At 51.7% G+C, this 15,976-nt stretch overlaps 1 protein-coding gene across 1 annotated transcript; it reads right to left on the reverse strand.

The window, feature by feature from the left end:
* Positions 1-1,481: 1,481 nt before the first annotated feature.
* Positions 1,482-15,322, reverse strand: mon1bb (MON1 secretory trafficking family member Bb; the record flags this gene model as incomplete). Its single annotated transcript, XM_080184430.1, has 6 exons — positions 15,266-15,322; positions 14,924-15,077; positions 13,801-13,956; positions 12,460-12,870; positions 2,878-3,676; positions 1,482-1,629 (listed from the first exon to the last, which is right to left on the reverse strand). Coding segments are annotated over exons 2-6 (1,587 nt in total), but the record flags the coding sequence as incomplete, so codon positions are not given.
* Between the last annotated feature and the right edge of the window lie 654 nt (positions 15,323-15,976).

Consider the following 15,976-nt stretch of genomic DNA (forward strand, 5'->3'; position numbering starts at 1 on the left):
GATACAGGGATATGGGGAGAGAGCGGGGCAGTGGGATTAGTTTGGGGATTGATACAGGGCTATGGGGAGAGAGCGGGGCAGTGGGATTAGTTTGGGGATTGATACAGGGATATGGGGAGGGAGCGGGGCAGTGGGATTAGTTTGGGGATTGATACAGGGATGTGGGGAGGGAGCGGGGCAGTGGGATTAGTTTGGGGATTGATACAGGGATATGGGGAACGAGCGGGACAGTGGGATTAGTTTGGGGATTGATACAGGGATATGGGGAGAGAGCGGGGCAGTGGGATTAGTTTGGGGATTGATACAGGGCTATGGGGAGAGAGCGGGGCAGTGGGATTAGTTTGGGGATTGATACAGGGATATGGGGAACGAGCGGGACAGTGGGATTAGTTTGGGGATTGATACAGGGATATGGGGAGAGAGCGGGGCAGTGGGATTAGTTTGGGGATTGATACAGGGCTATGGGGAGAGAGCGGGGCAGTGGGATTAGTTTGGGGATTGATACAGGGATATGGGGAGGGAGCGGGGCAGTGGGATTAGTTTGGGGATTGATACAGGGATGTGGGGAGGGAGCGGGGCAGTGGGATTAGTTTGGGGATTGATACAGGGCTGTGGGGAGAGAGGGGGGCAGTGGGATTAGTTTGGGGATTGATACAGGGCTATGGGGAGAGAGCGGGGCAGTGGGATTAGTTTGGGGATTGATACAGGGCTATGGGGAGAGAGCGGGGCAGTGGGATTAGTTTGGGGATTGATACAGGGCTATGGGGAGAGAGCGGGGCAGTGGGATTAGTTTGGGGATTGATACAGGGCTATGGGGAGAGAGCGGGGCAGTGGGATTAGTTTGGGGATTGATACAGGGCTATGGGGAGAGAGCGGGGCAGTGGGATTAGTTTGGGGATTGATACAGGGCTATGGGGAGAGAGCGGGGCAGTGGGATTAGTTTGGGGATTGATACAGGGCTATGGGGAGAGAGGGGGGCAGTGGGATTAGTTTGGGGATCGATACAGGGCTATGGGGAGAGAGGGGGGCAGTGGGATTAGTTTGGGGATTGATACAGGGATATGGGGAGAGAGCGGGGCAGTGGGATTAGTTTGGGGATCGATACAGGGATATGGGGAGAGAGGGGGGCAGTGGGATTAGTTTGGGGATTGATACAGGGCTATGGGGAGAGAGGGGGGCAGTGGGATTAGTTTGGGGATTGATACAGGGATATGGGGAGAGAGCGGGGGCAGCGGGATTAGTTTGGGGATTGTCAGAGAGGCAGTGCAGACACATTGGGCTGAATGGCCTGTCTGTACTGTGGAGATGTTACGATTCTATGACACTTGGTTGGGGAATTAGAGGCAGGGAGTACAGACGGTGTGTGGGGAATGCTGAACTGATACACAGCTCACTGGAGTTCCGAATCCTGGGCCGATCTGGCACTCTGGGTTGGGTACGAGGGGGGCGGGGGGGAAATCGCAGGATCGCACGAGGCTTACCCAGGCCAAGAGTGTCTCCTTCTCGGCTACGTGGTAGATGAGCTTGAGCGGCCGAGCCAAGCTGTGGATCCGGCTGTGCAAGTACTGATACTGGTCAAAGAGGTGCTCCTTCTCCTGCTCGGTACAGTACGGAGCCTCAATCTCAGGGCTGGGGGGGGGGGGGGGGAGAGAGAGAAACGTATAAAATAACACACTAGTCATTTCGGTTAACTGTGCAGCGCAGGACTAGGCTATTCTGCCCATTGAGCCTGTGCTAGCCCCTTTGAAATAGCTATCCAGGGACTCCCCCCTCTTTGAAAATTTTCACGCGTTTCTCCTACCCCACCGCCCTCCCGGGCAGTGCCTTCCAGATCACAACAACTCGCTGCATCAACAAATATAAAATCTCCTCCCCTCCAGTCCCTCGGTTCAATTCTCTCTGCTCCTGTCCCCTCCCCCCCTCAGTCTCTTGCTGCATCCTCCCTTCACACCGCTCTGTATTAAACTGTGTCTGCCCAGCTCATCACTCTGTCCCTCAACACCACCCCCCCCCCACCCTCTCCACACATTGTTATCCAAAACCTGTCAAATTATTAACCTTTACAGTACAGAAAGAGGCCATTCGCTCCATCGAGGCCAGACTCGCTCTCTGAAAGGCAAATTCTACCTAATCCCACTGCCCTGCCTTATCCCTGTGACCCTGCACATTAACGTAGAAACGTGAAGCAGGATTAGGCCATTCGGCCCTTCGAGCCTGCTCCACCATTCATTTTGATAATGGCCGATCATCAAATTCAATATCCTGATCCCCCCCGTATCCCTCACAATCCCTTTAGCCCCAAGAGCGATATCTAATTTCTTCTTGAAATCACACAACATTTTCTGTGGGAGTGAATTCCACACATTCCCCACCCTCTGGGTGAAGAAATTTCCCCTCACCTCAGTTCTAAAAGGTTTACCCCTTATCCTCAAACTCTGACCCCTAGTTCTGGACTCCCCCCACCAGTGGGAGCATTCTTTCTGAATCTACCCTGTCTAACCCTGTTAGAATCGACCTTTTGTTTACTGAGGTTCTCCTGGAAGTTCAGACTAAAGGGAGGAAATACGGTTTCATTTTCATTTTGTGAAACAAGGAGTTGCTGCCTGAGCTGCGAGAAGAAAGAGGGACCTCCCCTCTCTTTCTCTGTCTATCTTTCCCAAGGCTGAAAGCTCCAAAGCTTGGTAACCTAAGTACAAGCAAATATACCCATGCCCTGCTAACTAATTTTAAAGAGGAGTTTAAGTCTATAAGAGGAATAATGCTCGAATTGGAACTCAAAGCAATAGTTTAGCAGCTACGAATTATATCATCATGCTTAAGTACAGTTCAATTGATAAAGGTTAAGGTAATTCATTTGCTATAAGTGGGGGGCCTCACCTGGTGTACTGGGTCAGCTGCTTGTGGTTATCCGGGATGTCCAGGGGTTTGTACATGAAGTGCCAGAGGTCGGAGACACCCACGTGCGAGGCAGAGGCTGCATTGGTGTGCAGGGCCGCGTCGATGGCCTGCAGCAAGCCCTGGGCACGCAGGCCCTCCTCGATCCTCCTCTTGCAGGCCGAGACGCTGTAGAAGGCTGTCTTGTCGGTGGAGATGAGCAGCAGGCAGAGCGTGCAGGCTGGGTCCAGGTAGGAGATGTAGGCGTAGAAGTAGCTGTCTGGGTAGAGGCGGGGCAGGCAGATGGGCGTCCAGACCTCGCCCGCCTGGAAGGAGGAGGAGCCCGCCAGCAGGTTGAAGAGCAGGTGCAGGTCGACGGGGTCCAGCCGCGAGTCCTCGATCACTGCCCGCTCCTGCACGATGGCCACCAGCTGGCCCTTGGCCACCAGGATGGAGAAGACCAGGTTGGGGGTGACGGCTTTCTGCAGGATCTGGCTGACACCATCGCGGAGCGAGGCAGCCAGGGGGAGGCACTGCACGGCTCCCAGCAGGAAGCTGGGGTCCGAGTCCATGTGCTGCAACAGGTTGTCCAGTATCTTCTCAGAGCCGGCCAGCAGGCGCCGCAGGTCGTAGTTTTTCTTGCGCTCGAAGATGCGCGTGACCGTCACCTGGGTAAGCATGCTGATGATCTGATAGTAGACGTAGAGCAACTCACGGCGGAGCTGCTGCTCCGACTGCCAGCTCCGTGACACCGACACCAACACCAGGGGCCCCTGCTGACTGAACACCACCTTGTAGTCGTCTGAAAGGGGAAAGGTGAAAGGTCAGAGAGCGCGCGGGTAACGAGCGACATTTTCTCTGTACCTATCCGTGGGGTGCGGGCGAGCGAATGGTTAGGCCTCATTGTGTAGAATATCGTGTACAATTCTAGTTGCCACAGTACCAGAAGGATGTGGAGAGGGTACAGAACAGGTTTACCAGAATGTTGGAGGGCATTAGCTATAAGGAGAGGTGGGATAAACTGGGTTGGTTCTCACTGGAACGACAGAGGTCGAGGGGTGACCTGATAGAGATTTACAAGATTATGAGTGGCATGGACAGAGTGGATAGTCAGATACTCTTTCCTAGGGTAGAAAAGTCAAGTATTCAGGGACGTAGGTTTAAGGTGAGTGGGGAAAGTTTAGCGGAGATGTGCGAGGCAAGTATACAGAGGCTGCTGAGTGTCTGGAACCCAGGGAGGTGGTGGGGGCAGGTACAACAGAGACGTTTAAGGGGCAACTGGACAAGTATATGAATGGGATGGGGATGGAAGGATACGGACTCTAAGTGCACACGGTTTTAGTTTCGGCAGGTACAGGTCAGAGGGCTGAAGGGTCTGTTCCTGTGCTGTACTGTTCTTTCTTCATCCCAGAAGGCACTGCAGACTTGACCACGTTGCCGTGGGTTTGGAGTCACATGTAGGCATGAGGATGGCAGATTTCCTTCTCCCCACGGAGGGACATTAAAAAAAAACATACCCCAACTGGTTCATTAATGACATTCGATAACCACTGCGTGGTCACCTTCCCATTGTCAACTCCAGACTTTTAGACAATCTGCTGCAGTGGGATTCGAACCGGGCTCCCCAGAGAATTACACGCTTGTGGATTGGGGACAGTGCCACTGTGCTGCTGCTTTCCCCAGAAGGAGGCCATTCGGCCCATTCTGCCATTCAATGATGGATCTGGTGTGATATTCTTTAACTCCGCCTTATCCCTGTGATTCCCTAACTGATTAGGGATCTTTGTGACTGAGTGTCATTTTGAGTTTCTCCAATATCATTGTAATGCTGTTGTACATCGAGGGTTAGAAGACCAGGAGATACAAGAGCAGAATTAGGCCATTCAGCCCATCGAGTCTGCTCCTCCATTCTATCGTGGCTGGTAAGTTTCTCAACCCCATTCTCCCCTATTTCCCCATAACCTTTGGTCACTCTAGCAATTAAGAACCTCTCTGTCTCTGCCTTAAATATTCTCAATGACCCGGCCTCCAGTTTCACCCCCCTCTCTGGCTGAAAACAATTCCTTCATCTCAGTTTTAAAAGGTCATCTTTTTATTCTGAGGCTGTGCCCTCAGATCCCAGTCTCTCCGACTAATGGAAACATCTATCCAGGCCTTTCAGTATTCTGTAAGTTTCAATGAGATCCCCTCCCTCCCTTCTAAACTCCAATGGGTTCTGAGTATGGGAGGAAATTGCAGATCCCCTAGCCGAGATATTGAATCATCGGTTGTCACAGGTGAGGTGCCTGAAGATTGGACAGAGGCAAATGTTGAACCTTTGTTTAAAAAGGGCTGCAGGGAAAAGCCTGGGAACTACAGGCCAGTGAGCCTCACATCTGTGGTGGGTAAATTGTTAGAAGGTATTTTGAGAGACAGGGTCTACAGGCATTTAGAGATGCAAGGACTGATTAGGGACAGTCAGCATGGCTTTGTGAGTGGAAAATCATGTCTCACAAATTTAATTGCGTTTTTTGAAGGGGTAACCAAGAAGGTAGACAAGGGCAGTGCTGTTGTTGTTGTCTACATGGACTTTAGCAAGGCCTTTGACAAGGTACCGCACGGTAAAGTTAAGGTTAAATCTCACAGGATCCAGGGTGAGGTAGCCAATTACATACAAAAGTTGGCTTGATGACATTAGACAGAGGGTGATTGTAGAGGGTTGTTTTTCAAACTGGAGGCCTGTGACCAGCGGTGTGCCTCAGGGATCAGTGCTGTGTCCATGGTTATTTGTCATTTATATTAATGATCCGGATGAGAATATAGGAGGCATGGTTAGTAAGTTTGCAGATGACACTTAGATTGGTGGCATTGTGGACAGTGAAGATTATGTAGGATTACAAGGGGATCTTAATCAATTGGGCCAGTGAGCTGACGAATGACAGATGGAGTTTAATTTAGATAAATGCAAGGTGATGCATTTTGGTAGATTGAACCAGGGCAGGACTTACTCAGTTAATGGTAGGGCGTTGGGGGAGAGTTACAGAACAAAGAGATCTCAGGGTACAGGTTCATAGCTCCTTGAAAGTGGAGTCACAGGTGGACAGAGTGGTGAAGAAGGCATTCGGCATGCTTGGTTTCATCGGTCAGAACATTGAGTTGGGATGTCCTGCTGAAGTTTACAAGACATCGATAAGGCCACATTTAGAATATTGTGTACAGTTCTGGTCATTCTATTGTAGAAAGGATATTATTAAACTCAAAAAAGTGCAGAAAAAATTTACTCAGATGCTACTGGGACTTGATGGATTGAGTTATAAGGAGAGGCTGGATAGACTGGGACCTTTTTTCCTTGGAGTGTAAGAGGTGGTCGTATAAACGTCTATAAAATGATAAGGGCATAGATAAGGTAGATACCTAGAGGTAGGGGAGTCTAAAACTAGAGGGTATAGGTTTAAGGTGAGAGGGAGAGATACAAAAGGGTCCAGAGGGGCAATTCTTTCACACAGAGGGTGGTGAGTGTCTGGAGTTTAAGAGCCGTGGGGTTATGCTGCAACTGTACAGGACCTTGGTGAGACCACATTTGGAATATTGTGTTCAGTTCTGGTCACCTCACTATAAGAAGGATGTGGAAGCTTTGGCGAGAATGCAGAGGAGATTTACCAGGATGCTGCCTGGTTTGGAGGGTAGGTCTTATGAGGAAAGGTTGAGGGAGCTGGGGCTTTTCTCTTTAGGGTGGAGGAGGATGAGAGGTGATTTGATAAAGGTTTATAAGATGATGAGGGGGATGGATAGAGTGGACATTCAGAGACTGTCTCCTTGGTGGATGTAGCTGTTACTAGGGAGCATAACTATAAGGTTGATGGTGGGAGATATAGGAGGGATGTCTGAGGTAGATTCTTTACTCAGAGAGTGGTTGGGGTGTGGAATGCACTGCCTGCTGTGATAGTGGAGTCGGACACTTTAGGAACTTTCAAGCGGTTATTGGATAGGCACATGGAGCACACCAGAATGATAAGGAGTGGGATAGACTGATCTTGGGTCTGGACATAGCTTGGCACAACATCGAGGGCTGAAGGGCCTGTACTGTTCTATATTCTATGTTGCCAGAGGTAGTAGTAGAGGGGGTATAATTTTGTCTTTTGAAAAGGATTTAGACAGTTACACGGGTACAAAGGGATCTGGGCCAAACGCAGGCAATTGGGACCAGCTTTGTGGTAAAAACTGGGTGGCATGGACAAGTTGGGTGCAGGACCTGATTCCGGGCTATAAATCTCTATAACTCTGTGTGAGGGCTTTTCAGTATTCTGTAAGCTTCAGTGAGATCCCCCTTTCATCCCTCTAAACTCCAGTGGGTTCCAAGCACGAGGGGGTTTTGGAGTCTGTAAGAGTTTGCAAGCAAGGCTGGCTTTACTAATGCTCCTGTTTCCCTGGTCATTACTGTTCGACCGAGTTACCATTAAACTTCTTCATTTATTGATGTAAAGATGGTGTTTTTTTTTTAAACAATGCACTCGCCTACCTGTAATCTGCTCCAAAGTTACTACATCTTTCCAGTGATGAGGGGAAACAGTCAGAAGAATAAAGTTTTACGGTGACCAGCACGGCAATGCGAGGCTGCATGCAGTGAGTGGTGAGTTTTCATCGCGGGTTTATCAGACAGAACTTTGGGGTAGTGGCACCATGTCTACATTCGGGGCCAGTCAGGAGCTTCAATCAGAGAAGCAAGGACTGGGCTGAACACTTGCACAGGCCACAGGAAACGGAATCAAAGACGGGGTGAGGCAGCACTCGGTTCTCCTGCAGCCAAAATAGAAAATGCTGGAAAACCTCAGCAGGACTGGCACGTCTGTGGAGAGAACAGAGACAACGTTGGGTCTGGATGACCCTACGTCAGGTCTGGATGACCCTACGGAGGAGCTGCTCTGACAAAGGGTCATCTAGACTCGAAACATTGGCTCTATTCTCTCTCCACAGACACTGTTAGACCTGCTGAGATTTTCCAGCATTTTCCAAGTATTTTGCTCTCAACTCAATTCTCCTGGATGCGTGTGTGTGGGGGGTGAGGAATTAGAAGTTGAGGAGGAATCTGTCCATGCCCCGGAACCCAGGGGAGATTTCATTTGCAGATTTAGCTGCTCTGGTCCAGAATTACCAGAACCAAAGCTTCACAACCCTGAGATAAGAAATCCCCCCTTCGCTCAGTCTTCACTCGACACCCCCTGGGCCTAGACTCTCCCACAAGGGGTAAGTGAGTCAGACATTGAGCAGGGAGACGAGGGGGAATTTCTTCACTCAGACGGTGGTCAGTCTGTGGAATCTCCCCTCCCCCCCATCAAGCCCCAGACAGCAGTGGGAGCTGTGGCTCATTGAAATATCCCAGAGGTGTTTTGGCAACTTATTTTAAGAAACATAGGAACAGGAGTAGGCCATTCAGCCCATTGAGCCTGTTCCGCCATTCAATACTTACGTCACTCCACTTAGAAAGGAAACCAGAACTAGAGGGCAGAGCCTCAAGATGGGGGGGTGGGGGGTCAGTTGGTCAGTTTAGAACATAAGAACATAAGAAATAGGAGCAGGAGTAGGCCATCTAGCCCTTCGAGCCTGCCCTGCCATTCAATAAGATCATGGCTGATCTGTCTTGGCTCAGTTCCACATTCCCGCCCTCTCCCCATAACCCTTAATCCCCTCTCTTATCAAAAACCCATCAACCCGCGTCTTAAAAATATTTAGCGAGGCAGCCTCCACCACTTCAACGGGCAGAGAATTCCAGAGATTCACCACCCTTTGAGTGAAGAAGTTCCTCCTCAACTCCGTTCTAAACCGCCCCCCCTTTATCTTGAGGCTGTGCCCTCTAGTCCTACTATCCTTTCTGAGCGGGAAGAGTCTCTCCACCTCTATCCTATCCATCCCATTCATCATCTTATACATCTCAATGAGATCTCCCCTCATTCTTCTAAACTCTAACGAGTACAAGCCTAGTTTATTCAGCGTCTCCTCATAGCTCAACCCCCTCATTCCGGTATCAGCCTAGTAAACCTTCTCTGCACTCCCTCCAAGGCCAAAATATCCTTGCGTAAGTACGGCACCCAAAACTGCACACAGTACTCCAGCTGCGGCCTCACCAATGCCCTATACAGCTGCAGCAAGACCTCCCTACTTTTATATTCAATCCCCCTCGCTATGAAGGCCAGCATCCCATTCGCCTTCCTGACCACCTGCTGCACCTGTAGGCTGGGTTTTTGCGACTCATGCACAAGGACCCCGAGGTCCCTCTGCACCGTCGCCTGCTGCAGTTTTTTGCCACGTAAGTAATAATCCTTCCTACCATTATTCCTACCAAAGTGGACCACCTCGCACTTGCCAACATTAAATTCCATTTGCCATTTCCTGGCCCATTCGCCCAGCCTATCTAGATCCTTCTGTAGACTCTCACCACCCTCTGCACAATTTGCCTTTCCACCAATCTTGGTGTCATCAGCAAATTTTGACACCCTACACTCGGTTCCCTCCTCCAGATCATCTATGTAAATGGTAAATAGCTGAGGCCCCAGCACCGACCCCTGGGGCACTCCACTAGTCACCATCCGCCAATCCGAATAGCACCCGTTGACCCCCACTCTCTGCCTCCTATTTGACAACCAGTCCTCTATCCACGCTAACACCCTACCCCCAACTCCATGCCCCCTTACCTTCTGCAATAACCTCTTGTGAGGTACCTTGTCAAACGCCTTTAGAACAGAGTTGAGGAGGTACTTCTTCACGCAAAGGGAGGTGAGTCTCTGGAATTCTCTGCCCGTTGAAGTGGTGGAGGCTACCTCGCTGAATTTATTTAAGTCACAGGTAGATAGGTTTCTGATAGACAGGGGAATTAAGGGTTATGGGGAGAGGGCGGGAAAGTGGAACTGATCCACTTCAGATCAGCCATGATCTTATTGAATGGCGGGGCAGGCTCGAAGGGCTAGATGGCCGACTCCTGCTCCTATTTCTTATGTTCTTATGATACAATCAAGGCTGATTGATACTTCAATGCCTTTTACAACCATTATTCCCATAAATCTTTAAGTCAATATGAATTCTGCTTCTAATTTTGTACAAATGACTCAAGTCCCTCAATGAGAAACAAGTGGGACACTACAACACTCACTGGGTAAATACATGGGATGACAGGGATAGGGCCTGACTGGGATCGTGCTCGGTTCACGCTCAGTGGGCTGCACTGGAGGGATTCCCTGGTTCTAACTCAATGGGAGGGACGCAGCGGTACAGAAATGTCAGGTGAAAGAACGGGAGAGTTGTTATAGCCAGGAGTATTAATCACTCGGAGACAGACTGGGTGAACGGTAACATGAAGGGCAGAGGGGAAGGGTCGCTGAGCAGTGTGTCCCTGTTATTCTATATATAAACCCCACCCCGAACCCCTCGATTAGATTCCAGTCTGTAACTCACTCCCGGGTATCTGTTATTCTATATATAAACCACCCCGAACCCCTCGATTAGATTCCAGTCTGTAACTCACTCCCGGGTATCTGTTATTCTATATATAAACCACCCCGAACCCCTCGATTAGATTCCAGTCTGTAACTCACTCCCGGGTATCTGTTATTCTATATATAAACCACCCTGAACCCCTCGATTAGATTCCAGTCTGTAACTCACTCCCGGGTATCTGTTATTCTATATATAAACCACCCCGAACCCCTCGATTAGATTCCAGTCTGTAACTCACTCCCGGGTATCTGTTATTCTATATATAAACCATCCTGAACCCCTCAATTAGATTCCAGTCTGTAACTCACTCCCGGGTATCTGTTATTCTATATATAAACCCCCTCGAACCCCTCGATTAGATTCCAGTCTGTAACTCACTCCTGGGTATCTGTTATTCTATATATAAACCACCCCGAACCCATCGATTAGATTCCAGTCTGTAACTCACTCCCGGGTATCTGTTATTCTATATATAAACCACCCCGAACCCCTCGATTAGATTCCAGTCTGTAACTCACTCCCGGGTATCTGTTATTCTATATATAAACCACCCCGAACCCCTCGATTAGATTCCAGTCTGTAACTCACTCCCGGGTATCTGTTATTCTATATATAAACCCCACCCCGAACCCCTCGATTAGATTCCAGTCTGTAACTCACTCCCGGGTATCTGTTATTCTATATATAAACCATCCTGAACCCCTCGATTAGATTCCAGTCTGTAACTCACTCCCGGGTATCTGTTATTCTATATATAAACCACCCCGAACCCCTCGATTAGATTCCAGTCTGTAACTCACTCCCGGGTATCTGTTATTCTATATATAAACCACCCCGAACCCCTCGATTAGATTCCAGTCTGTAACTCACTCCCGGGTATCTGTTATTCTATATATAAACCCCACCCCGAACCCCTCGATTAGACTCCAGTCTGTAACTCACTCCTGGGTATCTGTTATTCTATATATAAACCACCCCGAACCCCTCGATTAGATTCCAGTCTGTAACTCACTCCCGGGTATCTGTTATTCTATATATAAACCACCCCGAACCCCTCGATTAGATTCCAGTCTGTAACTCACTCCCGGGTATCTGTTATTCTATATATAAACCACCCCGAACCCCTCGATTAGATTCCAGTCTGTAACTCACTCCCGGGAATCTGTTATTCTATATATAAACCACCCCGAACCCCTCGATTAGATTCCAGTCTGTAACTCGCTCCCGGGTATCTGTTATTCTATATAGAAACCAGCCCGAACCCCTCGATTAGACTCCAGTCTGTAACTCACTCCTGGGTATCTGTTATTCTATATAGAAACCAGCCCGAACCCCTCGATTAGACTCCAGTCTGTAACTCACTCCTGGGTATCTGTTATTCTATATATAAACCCCACCCCGAACCCCTCGATTAGATTCCAGTCTGTAACTCACTCCTGGGTATCTGTTATTCTATATATAAACCCCACTCCAAACCCCTCGATTAGATTCCAGTCTGTAACTCACTCCCGGGTATCTGTTATTCTGTATATCAACCACCCCGAACCCCTCGATTAGACTCCAGTCTGTAACTCACTCCTGGGTATCTGTTATTCTATATATAAACCACCCTGAACCCCTCGATTAGATTCCAGTCTGTAACTCACTCCTGGGTATCTGTTATTCTGTATATAAACCACCCCGAACCCCTCGATTAGATTCCAGTCTGTAACTCACTCCTGGGTATCTGTTATTCTATATAGAAACCAGCCCGAACCCCTCGATTAGATTCCAGTCTGTAACTCACTCCTGGGTATCTGTTATTCTATATATAAACCACCCTGAACCCCTCGATTAGATTCCAGTCTGTAACTCACTCCTGGGTATCTGTTATTCTATATATAAACCACCCCGAACCCCTCGATTAGATTCCAGTCTGTAACTCACTCCCAGGAATCTGTTATTCTATATATAAACCCCACCCCAAACCCCTCGATTAGATTCCAGTCTGTAACTCACTCCTGGGTATCTGTTATTCTATATATAAACCCCACCCCAAACCCCTCGATTAGATTCCAGTCTGTAACTCACTCCCGGGAGTTGTGTACCCTCACCTTGTTGCTATGGCGATGCCCCTACCTGACTGGATTGAGCGGATGACATTGTCTCCGTCCTGGACAAAGGAGACGAGGGCCATCATGACGCCCATGGTGGAGGAAAGTGCCTCCTCGTTGCCGTAGCGGGAGTAGATGGGTTTCCCCGCCTCGCTCAGCACAAAGACGTGCTTGCGGTGCTCCCTCCAGCTGTCCGCCGTCACATCCTCGTTCCGCTGGGAGGGGGCAGGGGGCGGCCCCGGGCCCTGGAGATCCCCAGGCTCCAGCGAGCCTGCGGGGAAGGCCAGGCTCCCGGGGAACTCGCCGGAGTCCTCCGTGGCGTTGCCTGCTGAGCCCGAGTCGGAGAGGTCCTTCTCGCTGCCCTCGTCCTCGGGGGCTGGGGTGTGGGCCCCGTCGCCAGGCTGGCTGTCACTGCCCAGACCCAGGGGCTCCGCACCTGGTCAAAACAAACACACCGTCAGCTCCTAACACCAGGCGTGGGCAACGTCAGAAACGCAGACCCCGCGCCGGGCACACGCAGAACCCCGCGCCGGGCACACGCAGAACCCCGCGCCGGGCACACGCAGAACCCCGCGCCGGGCACACGCAGAACCCCGCGCCGGGCACACGCAGAACCCCGCGCCGGGCACACGCAGAACCCCGCGCCGGGCACACGCAGAACCCCGCGCCGGGCACACGCAGAACCCCGCGCCGGGCACACGCAGAACCCCGCGCCGGGCACACGCAGAACCCCGCGCCGGGCACACGCAGAACCCCGCGCCGGGCACACGCAGACCCCCGCGCCGGGCACACGCAGAACCCCCGCGCCGGGCACACGCAGAACCCCGCGCCGGGCACACGCAGAACCCCGCGCCGGGCACACGCAGAACCCCGCGCCGGGCACAAACACACAACTCACTTCACTTGCCCGAGATTTACAAACCCGGACGGAAGTCATCGGAATGGGGTAAATCTGACCGTGGGTAACGGACAACGCAGCGCCTCGCAGGGTCGCACTCAGAACCCAGACGGGCAGCACGCAACCCCCGGGCTGCAGAATGCCACTGCCAAGCTAATTTCAAGGGCTCCAGTCAGGAGGAGGCCATTCAGCCCCTCTTGAGCCTGTTACACAGGGACAGGAGGAGGCCATTCAGCCCCTTGAACCCCCATGAACAGCCTGGCTCTCATCTCAAGATGCTGCCCCCTTTGTTCTGGACTCCCCCTGCCCCCCCTCCCTCTCCACTGACCCTACAGGACCCATTAACCATCTTAAATCCCCTCCTCCCCCCTTCAATCAGATCACCCCCTCAATCGAGGCAATGTATTCCAGGTCAGGGTGTCCCACCCTCGGACTTTTAACCCTCTCAGCCCCACCTCCCCGTCTCACCTGCAGCTGTCGCCCCACCCTGGCCCTCGGCACAGCTGGGGACGGGGGTCTCAGCTGTGGGAGGGGAGCTGGCAAGGGGAGGGGGCTCGTCTGGAGATGGTCTGTCCGCCTCACTGCTCAGACACCCGTCATCCATCGCGACATCAGGATCGGACGCTGCAGAAAAACTGAAACACGGTTAAAACAGAGGGGGGACATCGGGGGCAACGCAATGGAGACAGAGCGAGGGGCAGGCACACAGGGGAGGTGGGCACACCGGGCGAGCGAGAGACTGAGACACGGCAAGGGAGAGAGAGAGAGAGACAGATACACGGCTACAGAGAGACAGACAGAGAAAGAGAGAGGCAGGAACAGAGGGGAAGCTGGAACAAACGGACAAGAGGATTAGAGAGTGAATTCCAGAGCTTATGTCTTCCTTCAGGCAGCTGAAGGCCTGACCGCCAATGGCGAAAAGATGGGAATCAGGGATGTTCGAAGGGCCGCAATCGGAGGAGCACAGAGATCTGAGTGTTGTAGGAGGTTACAGAGATAGGGAGGGGTGTAGGGGCTGGAGGAGGTTACAGAGATAGGGAGGGTTGTAGGGGCTGGAGGAGGTTACAGAGATAGGGAGGGTTGTAGGGGGCTGGAGGAGGTTACAGAGATAGGGAGGGTTGTAGGGGGCTGGAGGAGGTTACAGAGATAGGGAGGGTTGTAGGGGGCTGGAGGAGGTTACAGAGATAGGGAGGGTTGTAGGGGGCTGGAGGAGGTTACAGAGATAGGGAGGGTTGTAGGGGCTGGAGGAGGTTACAGAGATAGGGAGGGGGTGTAGGGGCTGGAGGGGGTTACAGAGATAGGGAGGGGTGTAGGGGCTGGAGGAGGTTACAGAGATAGGGAGGGGTGTAGGAGGTTACAGAGATAGGGAGGGGTGTAGGAGGTTATGAGATAGGGACAGGGTGAACTAAGGGTCACGGATGTGAAAAGGGTTGGGAGAAAACAGGAATCGAGTTCCGATACAGGGTAGCACGGCTTCAAATGGGCTGACGTTCCGGGAGGGAACTGGGATAGGGAGAGCACCCAGAGAGCCTCACTGCCAGGGGTACAGGGGCTGCCCTGTCTGCTATCTCCGGTGGCCTGCCATGATTACCTGTAGTGTGGGCAGGTCCGCCAGCCGTCTCACCCCCCGGGGGTGAGGAAGGATTGGCTGTGTTAGTGTTCATCTCTCGGTGCACAGAGGCTGTTGGTTTAACATTGCGGAGCAGGGCATCGCCACCTTTACTGCTGCCAAATCGGCACCCAGGCTAAAACAGGGCGAGAAAGAATTCACAGAGATTACCCACCAGCTCAGAGCTGCCCTTCCCTCATTACCCCCCCCACTACACCGCACCCTCTTCCTGTGCTTACTCCGTGGCACGCTTTCCCGCTGGGTTAACACACAAATCCGTAAATATTCTCCCACAAAACGTTTGCATCACACCCCCTCACATACCAACAGATCAGAAATCCCCCTCACTCCCACCTCGGACTCCAGGGGCTGTGCATCGGGGGGCCGATGCCGAGGGAGCGCCGTGCTGAGGGAGCGGAGTGCCACGGGGGGGGGGGGGCTGGTGCAATCTTTCAGGTTGTGTTTCACTCATGGCCCCTCCGTGACTGCCCACTCTCATTCCTGTAGAAGACAGTGCAGAAATATCAACAGAACGGTGAGGTTGGGAGAGAGCAGGGACAGGTGGAGGAGCGAGCGGTGTGGGTGTGTGAGTGGAAAAGCAAATTGCGTGGAGGGTGTGGAGAGTCTGCAGAGGGATCTGGATAGGCTGAGCGAGTGGGCGAGGACCTGGCAGGTGGAGTATAATGTTAGCAAGTGTGAGGTTATCCACTTTGGCAGGAATAATAGTAGGAGGGATTATTATTTAAAAGGTGAAAAACTGCAGCAGGCGACGGTGCAGAGGGACCTCGGGGTCCTTGTGCATGAGTCGCAAAAACCCAGCCTGCAGGTGCAGCAGGTGGTCAGGAAGGCGAATGGGATGCTGGCCTTCATAGCGAGGGGGATTGAATATAAAAGCAGGGAGGTCTTGCTGCAACTGTACAGGGCATTGGTGAGGCCGCAGCTGGAGTACTGTGTGCAGTTTTAGGCGCCGCACCTGCGCAAGGATATTTTGGCCTTGGAGGGAGTGCAGAGGAGGTTCACTAGGCTGATACCGGA

Source organism: Carcharhinus amblyrhynchos, unplaced genomic scaffold (genome assembly GCF_965287045.1).
Source record: "Carcharhinus amblyrhynchos unplaced genomic scaffold, sCarAmb.v2.hapA scaffold_728, whole genome shotgun sequence".
Taxonomy (NCBI): Eukaryota; Metazoa; Chordata; class Chondrichthyes; order Carcharhiniformes; family Carcharhinidae; genus Carcharhinus; species Carcharhinus amblyrhynchos.